General features: G+C 34.1%; 1 protein-coding gene and 1 pseudogene across 1 annotated transcript in view; one reads left to right on the forward strand and one right to left on the reverse strand.

Annotated features, from left to right (window-relative positions):
• CLVS2 (clavesin 2) overlaps positions 1 to 20,853 on the forward strand; it is a 61,717-nt gene that overhangs the window by 6,653 nt on the left and 34,211 nt on the right. Inside the window, exon 3 of the mRNA XM_039854172.1 lies at positions 5,789 to 5,963. Within this exon, the coding sequence (XP_039710106.1) occupies positions 5,789 to 5,963 (175 nt within the window). The remainder of the gene's footprint in view (positions 1 to 5,788; positions 5,964 to 20,853) is intronic.
• LOC120596359 (uncharacterized) lies at positions 10,531 to 10,649 on the reverse strand (annotated as a pseudogene).

The raw sequence follows: 20,853 nt of genomic DNA on the forward strand, positions 1-20,853 counted from the left end.
TAATAACAAAACCCAAGAGTGATAACCTTTAGTGGGACATTGATTGGGTCTGGCCCAAGTCAGGCTTTTTTCATGTTTCAAATATGTAACTTTAAACAAAGTTGAAGAGAAGAAAATAATTTGAAGTTAATATAACATACTGAAAGGATGCCTCAAAAATGTTTAAATATATTTTAAAACATGAACCAAGTTAATAAATTAATAAATTATCTTTAGTAAATTAATATATTTCCTTCATTCTTGGAGAAAGATTGAATTCTTTTATGTCGTTGAGGACAGGTACATGTATTTTTCAACATAGTAAATGGAGCTATTGACATGAGGGAAAGGATGTCTCTGTATGTTGGGTCCTTATAACTGCGTGAATAGTACTCAATTTTTCAATCAACTTTTTTAAAAGTACACTTCAGTCAAGCATTTGCTACATAGAAATTTCGTAGGTGTTACGGGCAAATAAAGACACAAGTAACACATTTTTGTACCATCAAGGGACATACAACCTCTCTGGGAAGGAAAAACTTGAAAAGCTAAATTGCTGCCCAAGAGGTTGTAAGTGCTTAGTGAGGGTACTCTTTGCCAATATTGGAAGTTCAGGGCAGAGGTGCAGCTGCAGGCTACTCAATGTTGTATACAGAGAACATTGCCTACTTGGTTCACTGAATTCAACCTCTCATTGTTTCATTTTAATTAATACTTAACTAATTCATTCATTTTAAAACATTTTTATAGCATGTGTCAGGCATCCTTCTAGCACTTAACAAACATTGATTTATTAAATCTTACAATCATGCAAGATAAGTCCTGTTAATATCTATATTTTGCAGATGAGGAAACTGAGGCAGAGAGCAGTTAAGTATTTCACCCAAAACCAGTGAATTGGTCAAACTTTTTTTGTGTGTATAAACAACAACATAAATCTAGAAAAAAAACAATTAAATATAATTATATCAAAAAAGCAAGCTCTGATAATTAAAAAAAAAATAATCAACGGTTTAGAAAGTCTTGATGGAACATCAGAATACAATTAGGAACAGAAAGTTAAGTTGCTCGAACAAATATCCTGAAGACAAAGATTATATTAAGCAGGCACCTGCTTAGATTAGTCTGCCCTGAAAAGAAGAGTTGCTTTTCTGATGTGTTTGTATTTTTCTAGCACAATTCTGTTTTGTTTTATTTTATTTTATTTTGGTGGAAGTAGGTGCACAAAAAAAGTTATTTTTTCCCCCAAGGAAAGACATTTTTCCTCTAGATGTTTCATTTCCAAAGATTCTTGTTCTCACTCACCTGCATTCCCATAGCAGTAAAGTTAAAGCGAGGCTCAGACAGATAATCTGTGCTTAGTGATACAAACCAGACACATGAATGTTTCGGAATTCATATTTTCTCCAGGCTTTGTAGACTTAGCCTCTTCCTGTCTCAAATCTTATGAATGTCTTGTTGCTTTTCCTCTACTAAAACCTGTGCTAGGGCCAGGCTGGAATGTGCTTTGGTACTTGGCGTGGTGCCATGTTGGTATTGACTTCCTGATCTATCTTCTGACATTATGCCACTGAGACATGGAAAAACAGAACAGCTATTCATCAAACTCTGTTCTAGGTATCAGATACCATAGGCAGTGGAGAAAACTAGTGTTTGAAAGACCAGCTTCTCATGGTGGTTCTGGAAACTTTAAATTCTCTGAAACCTTGTGTCTTCATCTCTAAATTTCTCTGAGACATCATCTGTGTCCTCATCTCCAAAATAATAGAAACAAAACCAGCACTGAGACTTTGAGCTTGTTATGAGATTAAGAAAATGCATTTTAAATTCCTTTGGAAATTTTAACCAATAACACAGATAGAGGTATTATTATGATTACCCTTCAGTAATATAAAACATGCAGATTGGTTCATCACTTTCAGCACTAATGATACCTCAAGGCATTAATAAAGGTAATTCTTCTCATTGTCTCTACCCTAGCGCCTTTCTAACAGGAAGTGCTTCAGACCTGGCTTAATGAAAACTGAGGGGCGGGAGCAGCCTTAATGAAGAATTTAACAATGGTTGATTGATTTAGTGGCAAAGGGAAATTGCTTGGTTGTCATGCTATTCAATGTGATGCTAAGATGCCAGTTTTTCCCTGTCAGGCTGAAAGAAAGGGGTGGAGAGTAGGAAGAGAATGACCTCTTTGTGATTTAGGTTGCTCTTTGCACTGATTGTAAGCTGTGGTAAAGGATGAAATGCTGTGAACCTCAAGAGAGAAGCACAGGCCAGCTAGCCACCCCAAACCTTGCATGGCCAGAGGCAGGAGAAGCTCTAGTAAATAGGAGACAAGGGAGTCAAAGTCTTCTCCATCTAGTTTTTTACATATTATTGCAGCTTTGATCTCCTCAAGAACAATGGTCTACATGGACTGGTATCCCAGTTGTAAAATCCTTTACCAATATCATTATTTCACCTTACTATATGCTGCACATCATCCTCTCCAAGTTGATTTCAGATACAGGCTTTACTTAATGCTATTTTGGGAAGCGCAGTCAGGAGTCAACAGCTGCATTAATGTGCTAGTTCATTATTTATGGCTTTTTTTCCAACATATGAGGGGAAAATAGCGATGGTGGAGCTCCTACAATTGGGGTAGAAACCCCAAACATGAACATATGGAATATTTATTATACTGACAATTTATAAATTGTAACAGTTAAAAATAATTTCGAAGAGAATAATGATGTTAGGATTCCCGAAGAGAGAAAATTCATAAAATGCTCCATTTCTTTGGAAGATATTTTACAGACTTTGGCAAGATCTCGTTTAATAACGCTCTGCTTAGGAATAGCCCGCTGAGCTGCTAATGGTAGTAATGTGACATGTTTGACAACCAAGGACTGGAGTGTCAAGAGTGGTTTTGACCTGCTCTTTGAATGCAGTTAGCTAGGATGCTTTTATGTTTCTTTTCTTAAACTTATACATTAATATGATTTATATGAAGATCATTTAATTTTCTTTTTCGGGGCAAGACATTACATTTTAAAACGATTAGATTTACTCTTGAAAACCTTGCAAACCTGCTGATCCTGAGATTTGCCATATTTTAGTTTTTTTGGAATAGTAATATATATATATACATATATATATACATATATGTATATATATATAATTTTTTTCTTGATTTGGACACAGTTTTATAAAACTGTACTTAAAATGTGTTACCTAAAACAATTTGCCTCTTGTTTTCAGCCATGATTTATTCTTACTATGTACAATGCATTGTTCTTCCAAAGCTGATTTCAAGATTCAAGCTATTTTGGCATATATGCCATTTGGTATTATTATAGGTAACAAGAATAACCATAGCGAGGGAAAAGTTCTGAGTTGACTTCTCTAATTTTTAATTTTCTTTACCATGATATTATTATACACTTCAGAATTTACATGGATGTTTTTAAAGAGGAGGGTTTACATTTTAAATAGAAATATAACTTTCTTGCTCCAACTTTCCAGTTTGTGTAGGTTTATAGGCTTTTGGTCATAATACTGTTAGGCCATTTTTCAAAAAAAGGAAATAGGCCAACTATGAAGTGACAGATAAAGGTAGTCAGCCATACGTATTTCATAGATTTAAAGACAAACAAGTACTAGAGTTCTACAAAAAGTTTTATTTTTTTATGTGTTCAGGAAATAGTTTAGGATGTCATCTCCTTAGGACTATAATAGTGTGTATACTATCCAGAGATTTAAAAATAACTCCTTGACTCTTGCCTTTTACAACAATAAGTTATCTAAAGATCATCATTTAGGTTTTTAGTAGAAGATAAAAACAAATACTCTTCAGTTCTTATGATACCCTGCCTAGTACACTATGTCTGTGGTTACCATTACAACACAATTATGCTATGCGTGTATTCCAACCAACACGTACTATATCTGCTGTATACCTAGCATTGTGTGAATGCTTTCACCCAAATCAGTCATGTCTTTGACTTCCTTACCTGCCTGCTATCGCCCACCCCCTACCACTGCCAGTGAGATATAGTAAGATGAGCATAGATATTTCCATTTTCTCATGTAAGAGAACTGAACCTCAGAATTATAAATCAGTGACATGACCAGGGCTACACAGCTATTGAGGGACAGGGAAGAGATTCCATCTAGAAGTCTTTTGATACCATGCAGTATACTTGGTTAATGCCGGGATCCAAGAGAGATTTTATTCCATACCATTGTACTGATTTTACAGATAAGGAAATGAGGCTCAGGGAAAGTGAGAAGTCACCTGAAGTTTCACTGATAATTATTCATTTTTTTTCCTGAACTATTATGCTCTCTCCATTCACATCCAAATGTTTTTAGAAGTAAAAATGGAACTATTCCTTCATATGTACTCACTGTCTTATAGTGTCTTCCTGGGGAGCCCATCGCTTCCACTAAATGCCAGCGCTTTCTATTCCTAATCTACCATCTTCCTCATCCCATCTCTTCCTGAGATCAATCAGGATTTTTTTTCTTTAGCTTTTTCTGAACATTTCCATCTGAGTGTCTGAGGAGAAAACAACTTGAAGTGCAGGGCACTCAAAAATTGAAATGGTTAATGTATTACATTAATTTGCTGATTCCTCTTAAAATACTGGAATTCTCTTAGAATAATTATTTCATTTTTCTCTCAGCTCTGATTGCATTAACTCCTTCACTTCCTTGAATTTAGGATCAGTATGCTTTTGATTCCAGAATGTTTAACCTTGAGCTCTCTCTTGAGTTTCGGATCTACTTTTTCAGATGTTTAACTGATATCAACTGGTTTTACTACAAGTTTCTCAAATATAATAGGTTCTATTACAAGCTACATTTCCAGCCATCCCCAACTATACCCTCTTTTTTTTGCATTATTGATTTTGATTAAAGATTTTACCATTTATTCAGGCTCTGAAGATAGAATCTGTATGTCATCTTATACTCTTTCCTTAATCTTAGTCCCGACATCTAATTAAATGTCAAATTTTAACAAGTTTCTTCTGAAATATCAAATTTGGCTTCTTATCTCCATTCCTACCTCCACTGCCTTTGTTGAGGTAGTGTCTTACTCTACAGTTAGTGTCTTTGCATTCTTGTTAGTCCATTTTACAGGAACATAAGGAGCATTTATTGGATTTTTATAATGTGCCAGGTACTGTGCTAAGATGCAAGGCAGAAAAAGACAAAGATTTAACCCCTAAATTTGGATGGCCTGCCTTAAATAGACAAGTAATTTTCCCTTTGTTCTCATAGATCTTCCTTTCTTTCTGTCTTTACACTTTGCCTTCTTTTTTTTTTTTAATTTTATCTTTATGATACAGACTCAATACAAGTAATTAAAACCTGTTGGCACTTATAACCATAGCTGTTTACATATACTGTTCTTGTTTATTGATATGCTTTCTTAAATCTCATTCTCAAAATTTTCAGATATATGGATATGAAATGTCAGTACTACTGAGAACATTCTTAAGCTATTTAAAGTACCATGCCTAATTTTCGGGGTAGTTGAAATAAAATTTTAGAAAACCATAGGAAAGCCTAGAGGTAAAATAAATTGTTATAAAATATGAAGCTAACAATATTTTCAAAAGCATTTTAGTTTTTTTTTTTTTTGATAGAGTACATGTATTTCCTCTGAAAGCAGCAAATCAAGCTTCTCTTCAAAGAATATTTTTTAAACAAAATCATCTTATGATTCCTGAGGTGTTTTGAAAGGAGTTTTTAGTGTGCTAAAACTTTCTATAGTTTATACAAAAGTGATTGTCAGATTTATGCGGTCCTTGTCTGTTGCTGATAGGTACACACTGGTGGATATTTTGCGTGCCATCTTACTGTCTTTAGAAGCCATGATTGAAGATCCTGAGCTTCAGGTGAATGGGTTTGTTTTGATCATAGACTGGAGTAACTTCACCTTCAAGCAAGCCTCTAAACTTACACCCAGCATGCTACGATTGGCTATTGAAGGCCTTCAGGTAAAGGTTTACAAGTTATCTACTTTCTTGGTCTCCTATATTTGTGTGTGTTAGAATAACTAATGTGTTAGGATAACAAAATGTCTCACTTAAAAAATAAAAATTTTTAAATATAATTTTCAAGCACAAACATTAAAACAAAAGATTTTAGAAGAGAAGATGAAGGATGTGAGCCTTTTCATTGGTGAGAATTTGTGATACTTGGCACAAGCCTTCACTATGCCTAAACATAAATATGAGTGATAAGCTGAGATTGTTTATCTTGATAATCAGAACAAGCAATGTCTTTTGGATTTTAATTGTTAGCTATTTAGGCTTATTTTTGTTTCTTTTTCCTTTTATGTGTATATTAGTTAATTAGTTAAAGGTTTCCTTCATTATATCATTTAACCTGGTGAATTTGGAACATGATGGACAATGTCTTCATGTTGCCCTAAAAAACTGTTGGAAAGTCAGTCAATATGCATTTTGATCTCTAAAATACAGAATCACTGTTTGGAATTACTTTTCTAGACTTAGTTGGGGATTTTCGTTCTTTTTTTTGTTCTTTTTTTTTTTGGTAGAAATGCTATCACATAGAATTTCTATAGGAATGGTGCATCTTCCAGTGAATGGCATAACTGGCTGGAAAATCAGTTATTTAGTGACATGCCATAAAGAAATTACTGATAATTTCTTTTTAGCTTTTAGGATGTCCTTCTTCTGCTCTGTCTTTACTTTGGTTCATGATACATTATATATGATATTTATGGAATAAATTTAAAAAAATTATAAAGATTTTTAAATGAACTCTTGAGTAGTGTTATTCTCTGTATGTTCAACATGCATTATCATAAGTTTGCAAGTCAACAGTTACTTGTTTTCAGTTACCATTGAAAATATCACTTGTTTTAAAATAACTAATTATATCTTTGTCATTTATTCACAAATTGCAAGGAAGAGATTAAAGCTAGAGAACTCTCTTAATCACACGGGTACACATCCATACACATAACGATAGCTGGAAACAACATTTCTTTTTTCAGAAAAGGCTATGCTTCCTTGAGAATGTTATGCAAATTTATGTAGCCGGGCTGGACATTTTTTTTTTAAATTTATATGCCATGAATGAAATTATGACAAGAAAGACTACAGATGTGTGTGGCTGCCTTGATGTGAATGCTTAGACAAATAGAGACACATATGTTGTTCATTAGACCAGGATGTTAGACTTTATTTTTAATGTTAAATAAACCAAAATTATCCAGATCTCTGCTCCATAGTAATTTCTGACTGTATCTGTAGGTTTCTTAGTTGATGGTTGATTACTTCCTAAAAATGAGCCACTTCTCCAGGTGGCAGCACATCGTAACTAAATTGAATTCACACTTTGAGTTTTGACTCTGGAGTGAATAAGACATTCTGATTCTATTTCTCTGCATAGGCTTTTCCCCATGCAGGTTTCCCGTCTTGCTCTTGGTGAGTCATCCGCGCTTCTGTCTTATCTTAAACATCACCTTAAAAAAATCCACAGGGGTTTGGGAGAGGGAGAGGGCACAGGATAACACATGTTTAGAAAAGTGTATATCATGTAGAATCATTCCTAATTCTGTCCTAAAGCCAGCAGTGTAATAAATGTCTTTTATTTTGTAAAGAAAATTGGTTACCACCAACCAGGTTATTTAACGCAAAACAATAACCTAGTTTTTTAGAATTATTATCACTATTTAACTTGTGTCTTCTCTTTGCACCAGGGCTAGACAAGGGCTTTAGCTGCATGAAGGACTGTAGAACTCATATTATTCCTGAGAAACTGAAAAAAAAAAAAAAACATTAAGGATAGACTTAGTGCCTTGCTATTTGCCAACTTACAACATTGTATGTAGACATTTAGTAGTAATATGAGAAGTCATTGCAGGAGAAAAAGCTGACAATTCAGACATGTTTGGGAGCTTCTCCATTATCCCTGACCACCATGCAAACTTCTTTAAGTGCTAAGTGTTAGCGTGACAAGAGCTACAGTCAGATTTAACCACCATGCTTAAGTTAGAGAGGGAAATGGTCCTCTACCCTGCAGGACCTATTCTGTCTTTCTTATCTCTATTCTCCATAACGTCTAAATTCTCTTTACTTACTTTCTTCCAGGACCTATACTGAGTAAGCAGGGTTGATTCCTCATTGGTTGCCAGTTTGGAAGCCAGTTAAAATAAGGGAGCTCTTCCTGCCAATAAATTTGACATGTTATTAACCTTTAAATTCAATGTTTTCTCTGGTTCAAATTTATTTTTTAAATGCTCTACATCTGTGTCTATGTCTATGTCTTTATCTATATCCAAAAATGATGATAATTCTGAATGGCATTATAAGATGTGCTAAAAATGTTCTATTATAGCATACATGATTACATATTTAATTTTATATTGAAGTTCATTTTCTCAATTTTCTAGTCAAGTCTGTTTATTTTGCATTTGCTATGAGAAATATTATTGTGCATTGATATATTTTTCTTGCAGAGCATGAATAAACATGTTTGAGATTGACATAAGACCATAAAATGTTCAAATTAAAGATATATACACAATTTTAGGTCACTAAACACAACTACCACCATCACCATGACCACCAACACCACCACAATAATAAATCACTCCAATTAACCAAGTCAAGGAAATTAGAAGGTGAGAATATTTTTAATAACTCAGTGATGATTTATATCAGCTCACAATTCTGCTATAGTATGTTACTTTTATTTAGAAAAACATAAAAAATAGTTTAGGGAGTTGAACCACATATAAGAAAGGCTACCCATGGGTTTGGTGCCAGAGAGGAAATTTACTTTAATTGTATGCATTATTAATGGATTGTAACTATGTTTTGAAGAAGCCCCTCTCTCTTCCTCATAACCTCTCTATCTGCACACACCAGCCCCCTTTGCCCTCAAGCAAAAAAGTATTTTGAGTGACTGGCTAGAGATAGCACTTGATACCTTGAATAAAGACACATAGACCATTGCTAGAAGATCCACCCATGATCACAGTATGAGGCGAATAGAGAGACAATGTGGAAGAGTAGAAATAGAATGGGCTTTATAAGCAGACAGACCTGAGTTTGAATGACAGTTCTGTCATATATCAAATACTTGGGCAAATTCTTGAACTTGTTTGAATCTCATTTTATTCATTTATATCAATTTTAAAGATTTATATTAGAATTGATAGGTGTTATCAATGCTCAAGTAATTGATGCACATGAACTAATTTTTCAAGTGCCATATTTTTCTGCATGTGTGCTGGTTTTCTCACAATTCAGTGACTACCTAGACTTTAAAGACTTAAAGTTGATTGATTTTGGGACTCTAAATAATATATTTGCTTTTAGTGCTCAGATTGTAAATATACAGATTGCATTTTTTAAAAAACCATTTCACTGTGTGGTTAAATAACATGTAGATATTTTCATGTTAGATGACAAATAAAATATTTTTTCATGTTAAAAGTCAAACAAAAAAATGAGATTATTTCGCCTAGTGAGAATTACTCTTTTCTTTCTTTTGGGAGAAGCTCCAGGCACCGTTGGAAAGGTGACGATTGTGGAGCTACCCTTAGCCTTGAGAGTTGAGCATTAGTTTGCTAAGTGAACAAAGATGGGAAGAGCATTTTGGGCAGGGAACCTTTAGTGGAGGTACTTTGAACAAACATACAGCTATACAGGGTTGAAAGCATGTGATAAATTTGTTTTGATGTGGTTAAAATGAGAAGTGAATTGAAATGACCAGAGATGAGCTGGGAAAAGCAGGATGAGCCTTGGCTCTATGAGATGGAAAATTGCATGCTGTGTGGTTTGGCCTGTGTTTCCTAGACAGGGAGAAGTGTGGGATAGGAAAGTGACCTTGTCTCTCTTCTGCTTTGGGAAGATCTCTCAGGTAGAAAAATGGACTCAGATCAAAGAAAGGAGGGGTTAGATCTAGAGAACCCCCAAACTGCCCTGGAGATAATTGTATTGATCTCATTTTGTAGAACAGGAAATGAAATTTCAGAGAATTTGACACTGGAATGTTCTCAACTGACATCAAGGCTTGAGTCCAAGTTGGCTGACTCCAACAATGTCTTTCTTGAATCTTATTGTTTCTTTTGTTTCTAGGTCTGTGCCTAAGAAAAAGTGCATAGGCTCAGTTTAGAGTAACTTCTCTCCCTCATGCCAAATCCTCACATTTTAATACAAGTGACATTTGTTTATTGAGATAAACAAAACAATGTTAACTAAAGAAGTCATAAATGGCTGACCTGTGGACTTGCACTTGTTTTGATACCAAGTGTCAGAACCATTTTCTTCTTCCATGAGTGACGGCAAGCCTCCCATGATGAAGACCAAGGAAAAGGTGCTTTTATGCTAGTTAAAGAGAACTTATATCAACACAACCCCAAATTTGTAAGCCACTCCTAATATTGGTTTGAAGCAATTCTATATGCTTTCTGTGTGCAGAATATTCTTTTTTTTTTTTTTTTTTTTTTAGGAGAGGCAGCCCTTGGTTGACCTCACAGATTGCAAGGACCTTGTCAGCTTATAATCTCTTATTTTTTATTTTTTACGCCTACAGCACCTGGTCTTCCTAGGTTGTCTCCCATCCAAGTACTAACCAGGCCCGAACCTGTTTAGCTTCCGAGATCAGGTGGGATCGGGCTTGTTCAGGGTGGCATGGCCATAGACCAAACTTTTTTTTTTAATGAAAGACATTAGACATTTTTATTGACACAATGTTGTACCTTGATAGATAAGAGGCAACATGAGATACTTTCGTGGTAATAAAGTATTCAAGCTTCATTGGAAAGAAAAGACAAAGAGAAAATTGTCTTGCTACTTACAAGAAGTTAATTGATTAGGTTAGTTATAGTATCAGGAAGCATCTTAGAGAATCAATACAAGATTAAGTGAATGTGGCTTATAGACTCTAAGATATCTGCCTGAGAAGCCAATTAAAACATGAAATATTTAGAAATACCTGGAACAGCTTAGACTGTTTGAATTTACATAGAAGTGTTGCGCTTTTAATAATTTTTGGTTGCAGTTGCTCTATTTTTATTTTTTCTTATAAAATAGTACATTCTTAAAACTCTTTAATAAAGAAAACTCAAATGCTCTTATGAATCCATTTGTGATTAAAAAAATTATCCTGACCCTGCTTGTGCTTTCATTGTCCTTTGGATATATTTATCTGTTATTCCCCTTTAGCTCTGTCCTGCTGTGTCTGTGCTTTTGCTTTCACAATTTCACAGGAATCCCCAAACTCCATCTGCTGAAAAGAACATAATGTAGTCAAGATATGGGTCTGTTGGCAAGGGGTTTGGCTTTAACAAAGAATTGAATAGCTCTTTGAATTGCTACATTAAGACTCAGATGTAGGGCCATCACAAAATGCCTAAATCAGTGCCAAATATCGTAAGAGCCCTTAATAACCAGGACTTGTGAAAGAATAAAGAATATGTAATTAATTCACACTACTTAATGCTAGCCCTTTCTTTTGACTCAATAGTTCAGTGTTATGAGCAGCCACCAATCTGCTGGATCTGAGAGCTCTGGTCATTCATGTGGAAGGTAAAAGGTGCTGCTGCTATAAATTTTGGCTCTGCTTGTATGGAAGCTCAGTCCTACCTAGGGGATCTTGCCAAAAAACGAGAGCATGCTAATGACTAGAGCATCTCTGTCCAAGGCTAGGGGGTGAGGAGCTACATTAACTTCAGTCTAGCTTTAGCTTATTCAGTCCTCCAAATCCTACTCACAATTTCTGCCAGCTTTGAAATTGTACGTACGTGTGTATGTGTGTGTGTGTGTGTGTGTGTGTGTGTGTGTGTGTGTAGGATGGTTAAAGGAGAAGATTAAAAAGAAACTTGTGAGATAGTAAATTAAAGGTTCGTAATAAAACAGAAGGACTCTGTGCTTTCCAGCAGTGTTCTGTGCAGTAATCCTTAACCTGCCAAGAGATTCCAGGCCTATAATATGCCGGACAACACATAGTAGAATCATTTTGCATATAAGCTACCTTATAAACTTAAGGCAGCATTATGGTACATTAATAGGAGAGGGCAGAAAGAATGTCTAATTTTTTGAAAGTGACTCATGAACTGTATTCATTCAGAGAGCCTGAAGTAGGGAGCATTTATTTCCAGATTTTGTATGCACAGGCAGAACCATATTAAGAAACAGTGACAAGGGGAGTGTATAAAAAAGGTGACGTTTTGTTCATCACATGCATAGCTGTCTGAGCTAAGTGTGCCTCCTTTCAGTTGTTATTTAACCTAAAACAAAATGAGTCAAAACTCTAATGTTGCTTTATTCCGTAATGTGAGAATGTGGTGGTTTGGCTGAGAGATTTAGTGCTCAGAAGCAGGACATTGGAAGTCTTTTTAAAAGCTGAAGATAGACATGTAAAAGCTATATATATAATATTCAGTTCAACAAGCAGGCTAAGGATTATGTAACCTTTGATAACAGGCTATATATTATATATATGTAATCCACACAATACACATATATGCACATATGTACATACGTATATCATTTTTTTGCATTAAAATTATTTATTTCCTTTGATTAGCAGCTAAATCTGTTTAAAATGTCTAGTTGTAGGAAGATGAATGCTCTAGAGTTATTTAACACGTAGTTACTGAATTAGAGAGTATCAGTAATTAGTAATAAAATGTAATTACTAATACTTTCAACCACTGAAAAAAAGCTCTATACTTTCAACCACTGAAAAAAAGACTAGTTATTATTTTGCTTCAAATAATCAAATAATTGACACAATGAAAGAGAAAGAAGTGAATAATAATTTTTTGGTCTGAGTCATTGAGATAATGCTAAATGGATAGAAAGTAATTATCTATAATAAAAACTGAATGAATAAAATGAGCTCTTCTGTATTTCATTTTATTGAATGTTTAGACATGTCCTTAACTAGAGAACAAAAAAGATAAGTAACTGCACGTTCTCTATTATTCTTTTTAGTAGCAATGTAAATGAATCTTGATATATCCTTCTCTCCCAGCAGAACATCATCAAATCAAAACTGCTAAATAGAAATGCCCATTTATACTTTGAAAAATTAGTCTAGATGCAATGGAATACTATTCATCCTTAAAAAGGAAAAGGAAATCTTGCCTTTTGCAAAAATATGGATGAACCTGGAAGACATTATACTAAGTGAAGTTAAGCCAGGCACAGACAAAAACTGCATGATCTCACTTATATGTGGAACCTAAAAAATTGAATTCATAGTTACAGAGCATAGAATGGTGGGGGAAATGAGGAGATTCTGGTCAAAGGCTACAAATTTTCAGTTATAAGGTAAGTTCTAGAGACCTAATGTATAGCATAATAATGTAGTGTATACTTGAAATTTGCTAAGAGAGATTTCAAGTGTTCATACCACACACATAAGAAAGTAATTATATGAGGTGATAGATACATTAGTCAGCTTGACTGTGGCAATCATATTGCAGTATACATGTATACCAAAATGTCATGTGCTGTACCTTACATATGTACAATTTTATTTGTCAATCATACCTTTAAAACCTGGAAAAATTGTTTAAGATCCTAGTATCATCAGATTTTCCTACAGATGTTGGTAAAGTAGACATACTAATCTTTCAAATGTTTAGTCATTTTACCTTCATAACTGTAATCTCATGAACATCTAAACCAAAATATTTTGAAGTCTCAAATTAAAGTGTCATTTTTGTTGTCTTAAATTTTAAAATTCTGGTACCTTATTGCTAGAATCTTAGACATGAGTGATTCTTCTGTCTCATCTATGCATTCTTGTTCTATTCTCTTAAATTTGATCTGAAAACCAGAATATTTTTTATCTTTTACTATAACTATCTGAAGATCTGTTTTTAATGGGGTTAGTTTTCTTTATACCTGAAATTGGAGAAGCCATAGTAAACTCATAAGAGAAATGCCTCCTTGGATTTATCCTGGAACTATTTGATGCACAATTAATAAGAGTGTGTTTAAAGTCAATTGCACTTTAAAAGGCCCCAATCAGTTAGAATTTTAAGATGTGGGTGAGTGTAAGTTAAATAAGATAATGATAAATGCTATAACAAATCAAAATGTGTACATTGCTTCGATTCTCTTACCATGAAGTCCATTAGGGTGCTTTGGATCAATGTATGGTGCTTCTTGTAGTGAGTCAGTGACCTACATTCCTTCCACCTTATTGCCCTACTATTTTCTTTGTGTGGTTTCCAAAGTCATTTTGCTCAATTCCATTATATTTCCCTATAAGCTGAAAAGGCATTGAGGACCACATATGATATATTTCTATGGGCCAGACCTGAAAACAGTGCATATTGCTTCCTTTTAAATTCTAGTAGCTAGAAAACTTGGTTGAGCGGTGACTCATAAATACAAATGAGATGAAGAAATGTAGGCTAACTATGATCTTAGGAAGAAGAGGAATTATGTACATCTTACGCTGTCTTTCACAATGCTGATTCCCTAAATAACATTGATGACTCTTCAATCAGCTCTTTATACCATGTTTGTTTATGTTCTCTGAAAGGAAGAGGTTATAATTACTGTTTCAAGGAAGTTTAGTTCCTACATACAAGCATAAAAGAATAAATGTATCCTACAATTCAGTCTATGAACTGACTTCAATCTCTATAGTTGACAAGTTTTGCCTAGATAAGAAGGCTGGCAATTCTACGTAGCTGGGTCACTATAACTGTATCCCTATAACAGAGGTAACACAACTGTGATGCAGTCAGTTTAACTCTCCTGAGTATTTTTAAACTTTAAAAGGAGAAAAAGGTAAATAATTTCTCTATAGTCTTAAGATTGTTTTCAAGAAAATTATAGTGATGTTTTTGTTGCTCATCTTTGAAGTTAGGAACCTTCTGAATTTGAAATTTAATTTTTATAAAATGAGAATATGGTATTTTTTTGGCATGAGATGACTTAATTTGAGGAACTGCCAGAAAAGAATATTAGCTGCTAACATACGGAAAGGATTTCACAAGTCTTTGTGACCTTAGAGCTTAGAACCTGTCAGACTTTAGGATGTAGAGTCCACCAGCATTCACCTTTTTGTCAATATTTATCAAGTGCTTTAAAAAACTCAGGTTGGAGTTTTACTTGTAGTTTAGTCATATGATGAAAACATAATAAGTCAATATAATTTCAGTACAGAAATTAATAAATTAATGTAAAAGTTACATTGTCAGTACTTAGTTTTTCAGTCATATTATATACTATAAAGATCTACTTTCCCCTTGAGGATATTCTAGGAGCTCTTTATTTCATGTTGTGATTTTTACCTCTTGTTTGTTCGGTCTATATTAGGCCTGTTATCCTAGAAAAAATTTAAATTTCACTCTTGTTTTATTAGCTGCTGCTTGTTATTTCCTCAAGTCCTTGAATTCTTTTCTCTTTTCATATATATATATATATATTACCTGAAAGAATACAGTGGAGGTAAAATTGTAGAATATTTGCATTCTCTAAAATGTGTTTATTTTGTTTTCACATTGGTTGATAGTTTTGCTAGTTATAAAAATATAGATTCAAAATAAATTTCCCTTAGTACTTTTAAATCATTAATTTATAGATGTAAAGTATTCATTATTTCTGACAAGAATCTTTATTTCAAATTTTTGTTACCTTGTAGGTACCTGTATTTCACAAAAGGTTTTAGGACCTTTCTTCATTTTGGCATTTATAAGCATGCATCTAAGAGCAGATCTTTTTGTGTGTGCACCAGAACTTAATGGATACTTTTAATTAGTAAAAGAAATATTTTTATTATTTTTTCCTCTCAATTTTTCTCTGATCCCTTTTATGGCACTTCTATAGCCTGGTCATTGTATCTGTGGTCTTAATCCTCTGTGTATTATGGAGTTTCACAATCACATGTATTTTTTATTAAACTTTTCACTTTAGGTAATTGTAGGTTCATGTGCAGTTGTAAGCAATTGAACACAGAGATTTCATATATGTTTTCCTCACTGGTAACATCTTGCAAAAATACTGTACAATCTTGCAACCAAGATATTACAGACTGATATAACGGATGAGACTCTTGGCTGCTCATGCAGACTTCTCTGACACCACACTGGTTGGGGCGGGGTCCCTCATTACAACCTGGTGAGGGTGCAGCTCTAGGCTCACTTTTTGCTCTTTGCTGGTGCGGGTAGGAGTGAGGTCACATTTCTTTTTCTATGGTATATTGCTGGAATAGAGTAGTTATTGTCTAAAATTTTGTATGTTGTTAGTATGCACCTTTCTCTGTCCTTTGCCCATTGAGAGCAGCTATTGTAAGGGTGTTTTTGGTCTGTGCTGATTAGAGTTTCCAATTGTCAGTTTCCTGGGTTCTAAATCTGGGACACATGAGGCAAAATGAAACCCAGGGAATTTACCATCATGTTATTCTTTGGATCCCAAAATCCATAGCTGGTCTGTATTATTCTTTTCAGCCTTAATAATTTTTTTTATACATAATGTCCATTTTTTGTTAGTTATACTAAATGAGAAGAATAAGGAGAAGTATGACTATTTCACCTGCTGGAAGTGGAAGTCAGAACCACATATATTTTTCATCTTCCTAATTTTATCAAATATCTGATTTAATAATGTAACTCTTCCTCACTTAGTTTTCATTGTTGGTGTAAATTTATTATTATTATAGTTCGTCCTGTTTATTGTCACTTAAATTTGTGGAAGGTGGTGAGGAAATTGTGTTTATTCAGTCTGACATATTGACTCGAAAGCTTCTTAACGCCTTAAAGACAATCATTATCTAGTGTATGATCACAAGATGATAGAAATGAAGTTATGACCCATAATTTTATCTTTACATGAGACTCTAGGAAAAAAATATTGTTCTCTCATATAGTAATAGTTTTTTTAATGTTCTTTAAATCTCCAGACCTGTTTTTCTGGAGTGAAATATGGAAAAAGTTTACTTCCAAAAATCAAAATTCCAAGGGATGACCTCATAATTTTTTGCAAATCAGTTTAGGTAGACCTAATCCAATACTTCAAAGCTTAGAAAACCAGATTTATTTGAAAATGAGTAGTGACTCAGTCAACTTTATCACCTGGTTTCAAAAGATTTCAAAGAGATGCCTCTGGCCAGCCCATTATCTCTCCTAAGATGGCTAAGGAAAGCACATTCTACTCCACATGGGGCAATGATGGGTTGTTACATCTGGAAGACAAACTACATTTAGTGGTAACTGAAGTCTGCTGTCTCAACATGGGGTAGATGATCAGCATCATAGTGGGTTACTGTTATACGCTGAACTTAGAGATGTAATTTAGTTAGTGAAAGGAGAGTGAAAACACTCTGCTGTAAATCATAAGAGGCTGTTTTTTAGTTTCATAAGTGTTTAGATCTCGAAAAGGCCTTAATTCAAAGAAGAGCAAACATGACTCCAATGCTGCATGGAAACCGTTACAGGAGGCCTAGGCTTAATTGAGCAGCACCATGGAGAGCTCCCAAGATTCCGTAGCTGTGGTTAGTCTTTTCTCCGTTGCAGTTTTATTTCTCTAGCTATTGCTGCCTCTAAAGTAAGCCCCTGCACTTCTTAGAATAAGTCGCAAATATTGCAGAAGTAGAAATTTCCTTCTTTATCCCTGAGTCTCATAGTTTATGTGTTTGAGTGAAGGCTACATTTTTCATATGGCCCAAGATTCTTTTTTAAAAACTTTTTCTTTATAATTATTAGCTCCAGGTTTTGGAATTGTTTACTGGAAGCTTATGTATTAACTGATGTATTGGAATTAAAATATTCCCTTCCTTTACTTTCCTCCTAGAAGCTTCACATAATGTTACTTGTAACCTAATTTTAAAAATATAAAATATTCTTAAGTTGGAATAGGGTGAAAGAAGTGAAACTGTGGTTTGTATTTCATCTTGTGACCACAGAAGAAAGGATTGTCTTCTTTCAACCATGCAAACTGCTGAGAAAGTCATGTTTTGATTACCTGCTTTCTTCATAAAGAGTTGCTAGGAGAACAATTATATAGGGTATAGTTGAAAGCAAAATTATCTTTCCCCTTGACAATTGGTGGAAGAGATCAAACTTTAGAATCAAGAATTCCTGGGCTTAAATCTTGCCTCTGTCTCATCCAGATTTCAATTTTAGATAGACTGTGTAATCAATCCCAGTCTTTGTTATCACATCTAAAAAAGGGATTAATATCTTCTACCTGGTATTATTATGAAGGTTGAACAAGAGAATATGCATGAGAGAGATTGGCGTGATACCTAGTCAGAGAAGGCACTTTGTTAAAGTCAGTCCTACTCACACAGTTCTTTGCTGTCCTGTGCTTAAGAGAAACTAAGTAAATTTATATAACAAGAATATTATTCCTTTAGACCAAAATAAAATTATTATATAATGTAATCAATCATCCATCTTGGCAGATCATACAAAACTGACCTATTGAAGTTACGTGAGATGAAAGCTTTCTTTCACATTTTCTGTAAATTATTAACCTTTTAAGAAACTAAACAATTTTCTCTTTGAAATTTATAGTTCCTACCTTTGTTCTTCCAGGTTAGGAGAAAATGGCTAAATATGATTATAACACGTATTAGTGCTTTATAATATGTGGAACTCATTGGTTTATTTCTAGGATTTAAGACTCTTGGGATTTTTACTCTTAGAAATACCACAAATATTTTCTGTTGAAACCACGTGAAGAGACCTGTTATAGACATGATTAACACACATATCTCTCCTCACTGTTTCAGCTAGACTAAAAGCTCCTCAGTGGCAAGAATAACATTCAGTTCAGGTAAATAACTCACCAGCTGGCTAGCAAGGAGGATTGTGTTACTGGTTCTGGGTGGACATATCATAGATCTGTAATTCTTTCTTTTTCCTCTCTTTAATTCCCCAATATTATATTGAGGGTAGGAGACACTCAGTCTTTCACCTTTTTCTTTTTTTTTCCTTTTTTAAAATTTTTATGCCTACAAGCACCTGGCCTTCCTAGGTGGTCTTCCATTCAAGTACTAACCAGGCCTGACCCTGCTTAGCTTCCAAGATCAGACATCGGGCTTGTTCAGGGTGACATGGCTATAGACTTGCAATTATTAAAACTTTCACCTGTCATGAAATAGGATAGGATATTCTTGGGAGAGCATACACTGGGGAGTGCAACATCTCGGACATTTGAAGGATTCAGGGGAAGTAGTAATCAAAAGGACTATGGGAAAGTGAGCTGATACATTAGAGAAAGTCAATGAAAGGATTTCCTGAGCAATGGGCATGATAGGATTCAGAAATAATATTGGCCAGTGATGGCATTTAAACATGAGAAATACATTGGGTGTGATTACTATAATGAGTGCTAAAGCTGGAGTGGTAGCCATAAGGGCCTGGCCTTCATGGAGCTATGGATATGGTTACTAACTGTGATATTCCTATGGGAAAATGGATGGGGAGACAATAAGTATTGTTTACAATTTTCATCTAAAAGAAATGAAAAGGAATGAAGGCAGCTGTCTCAATATAAAGTTCTAATACCATGCCTAGTTTCCTGACCTGAGCCAGTTCTGAGACAGAACTCATGAAATGAAAGAGAATATCGATCCCCATGAAGAAGTACCTGCAACACCGAGTTGCTTCTATGATGGATGATCTTTCGTCTGTTAGGAGTAATGTTTACAAAGAGTTTGTACTAACAGAGGCAATAGTTATGCATAATGTTAAGTAAAATATGTGTGACATAAAGAATGTAAAATATGATCACATTTATATTAATAATATGTTTAAAAAAGGAGAAGAAAATGCATTGGAATTTAAGCAATGATTATGTGAAAGCAGTAAAATTCTGATGAAATTTTCTTTTTTGTACTTTCTGCATTTTACACATTTTACTGTGGGAACATGGTATTTTTTTAAATCATAAAATACTTTATTTCAGTGATAATATATATATAGAAAATAAAGCAAGTTATTTAATAAGTAAGTATACAATGTGCCACATTAAAAAGTTTAGCTTCTATTTTAAGTAATATAAACATAGTTGGATGAGTAAATTAATAGAATGAGGCAGCTGCAGCTACTCATCTTAAGAAAATTATGCAGTGCCAACACATATAACTGTGATGGGTCACATTTGGGGACCACAAAGGAAATTTATAGCAAGACATAGGGAAGCAGAGTCAGTGGAAATATAAATATGCTTTGGCGTGAAAGATCAGATATGCTGTAAAAGGCATGTTTTCTGAAGCTATCAGGTTGACATATAATTCAACATATTATGCTGATATACATGGCATGTACTAACCAGTGTTTGATAGGAAGAAAGAAGGATATTGAATTCTGTCAAACAGCCATCAATAAATCTTATTTAAAAATATTTTAATGCGTATATGAATAAGATAGCCATGAATGAATTAACTAAAAGACAAAAAAGTGGACATAAATTACACCTTATAAAAACAATCATGCTTTTAAACAGTAAATGTTATTTCTGCTGTTCATTATATTCTTATATTTTTAAGAGCAATTCAATAAATGATGAAATAACTTTTACAAACAGAAATTGTTTAATAGTTCAGAGGAAGGGTTATGGTGAATGGACTAGAATGATAGAAAGGTTTTATGAAAGTATTGTAAATTGAGCTAGATCTTCAAGGATGACATGATATGGGCATGTAGAGTGATGTAAGGGGGGACACAGCAGACCTAAGGTATAGAGGTAAAAATTCATACATTGCATTTTGGAAATGTAATAAATCTAGGCAGTCTGATGGGAAGGGTTGATATAAAGTAGGTAAAAAATAAACTGAAGAGATCTGATAGGTTCTCTTCAAATGGGATGGAATTTGAATCTATATATTATGAATGGAGAATCAGTGACTATTTTGAGTAGAACAAATCATGAGAAA

This window comes from Pteropus medius, unplaced genomic scaffold (genome assembly GCF_902729225.1).
Source record: "Pteropus medius unplaced genomic scaffold, Ma_sr-lr_union100, whole genome shotgun sequence".
Lineage (NCBI taxonomy): Eukaryota > Metazoa > Chordata > Mammalia > Chiroptera > Pteropodidae > Pteropus > Pteropus medius.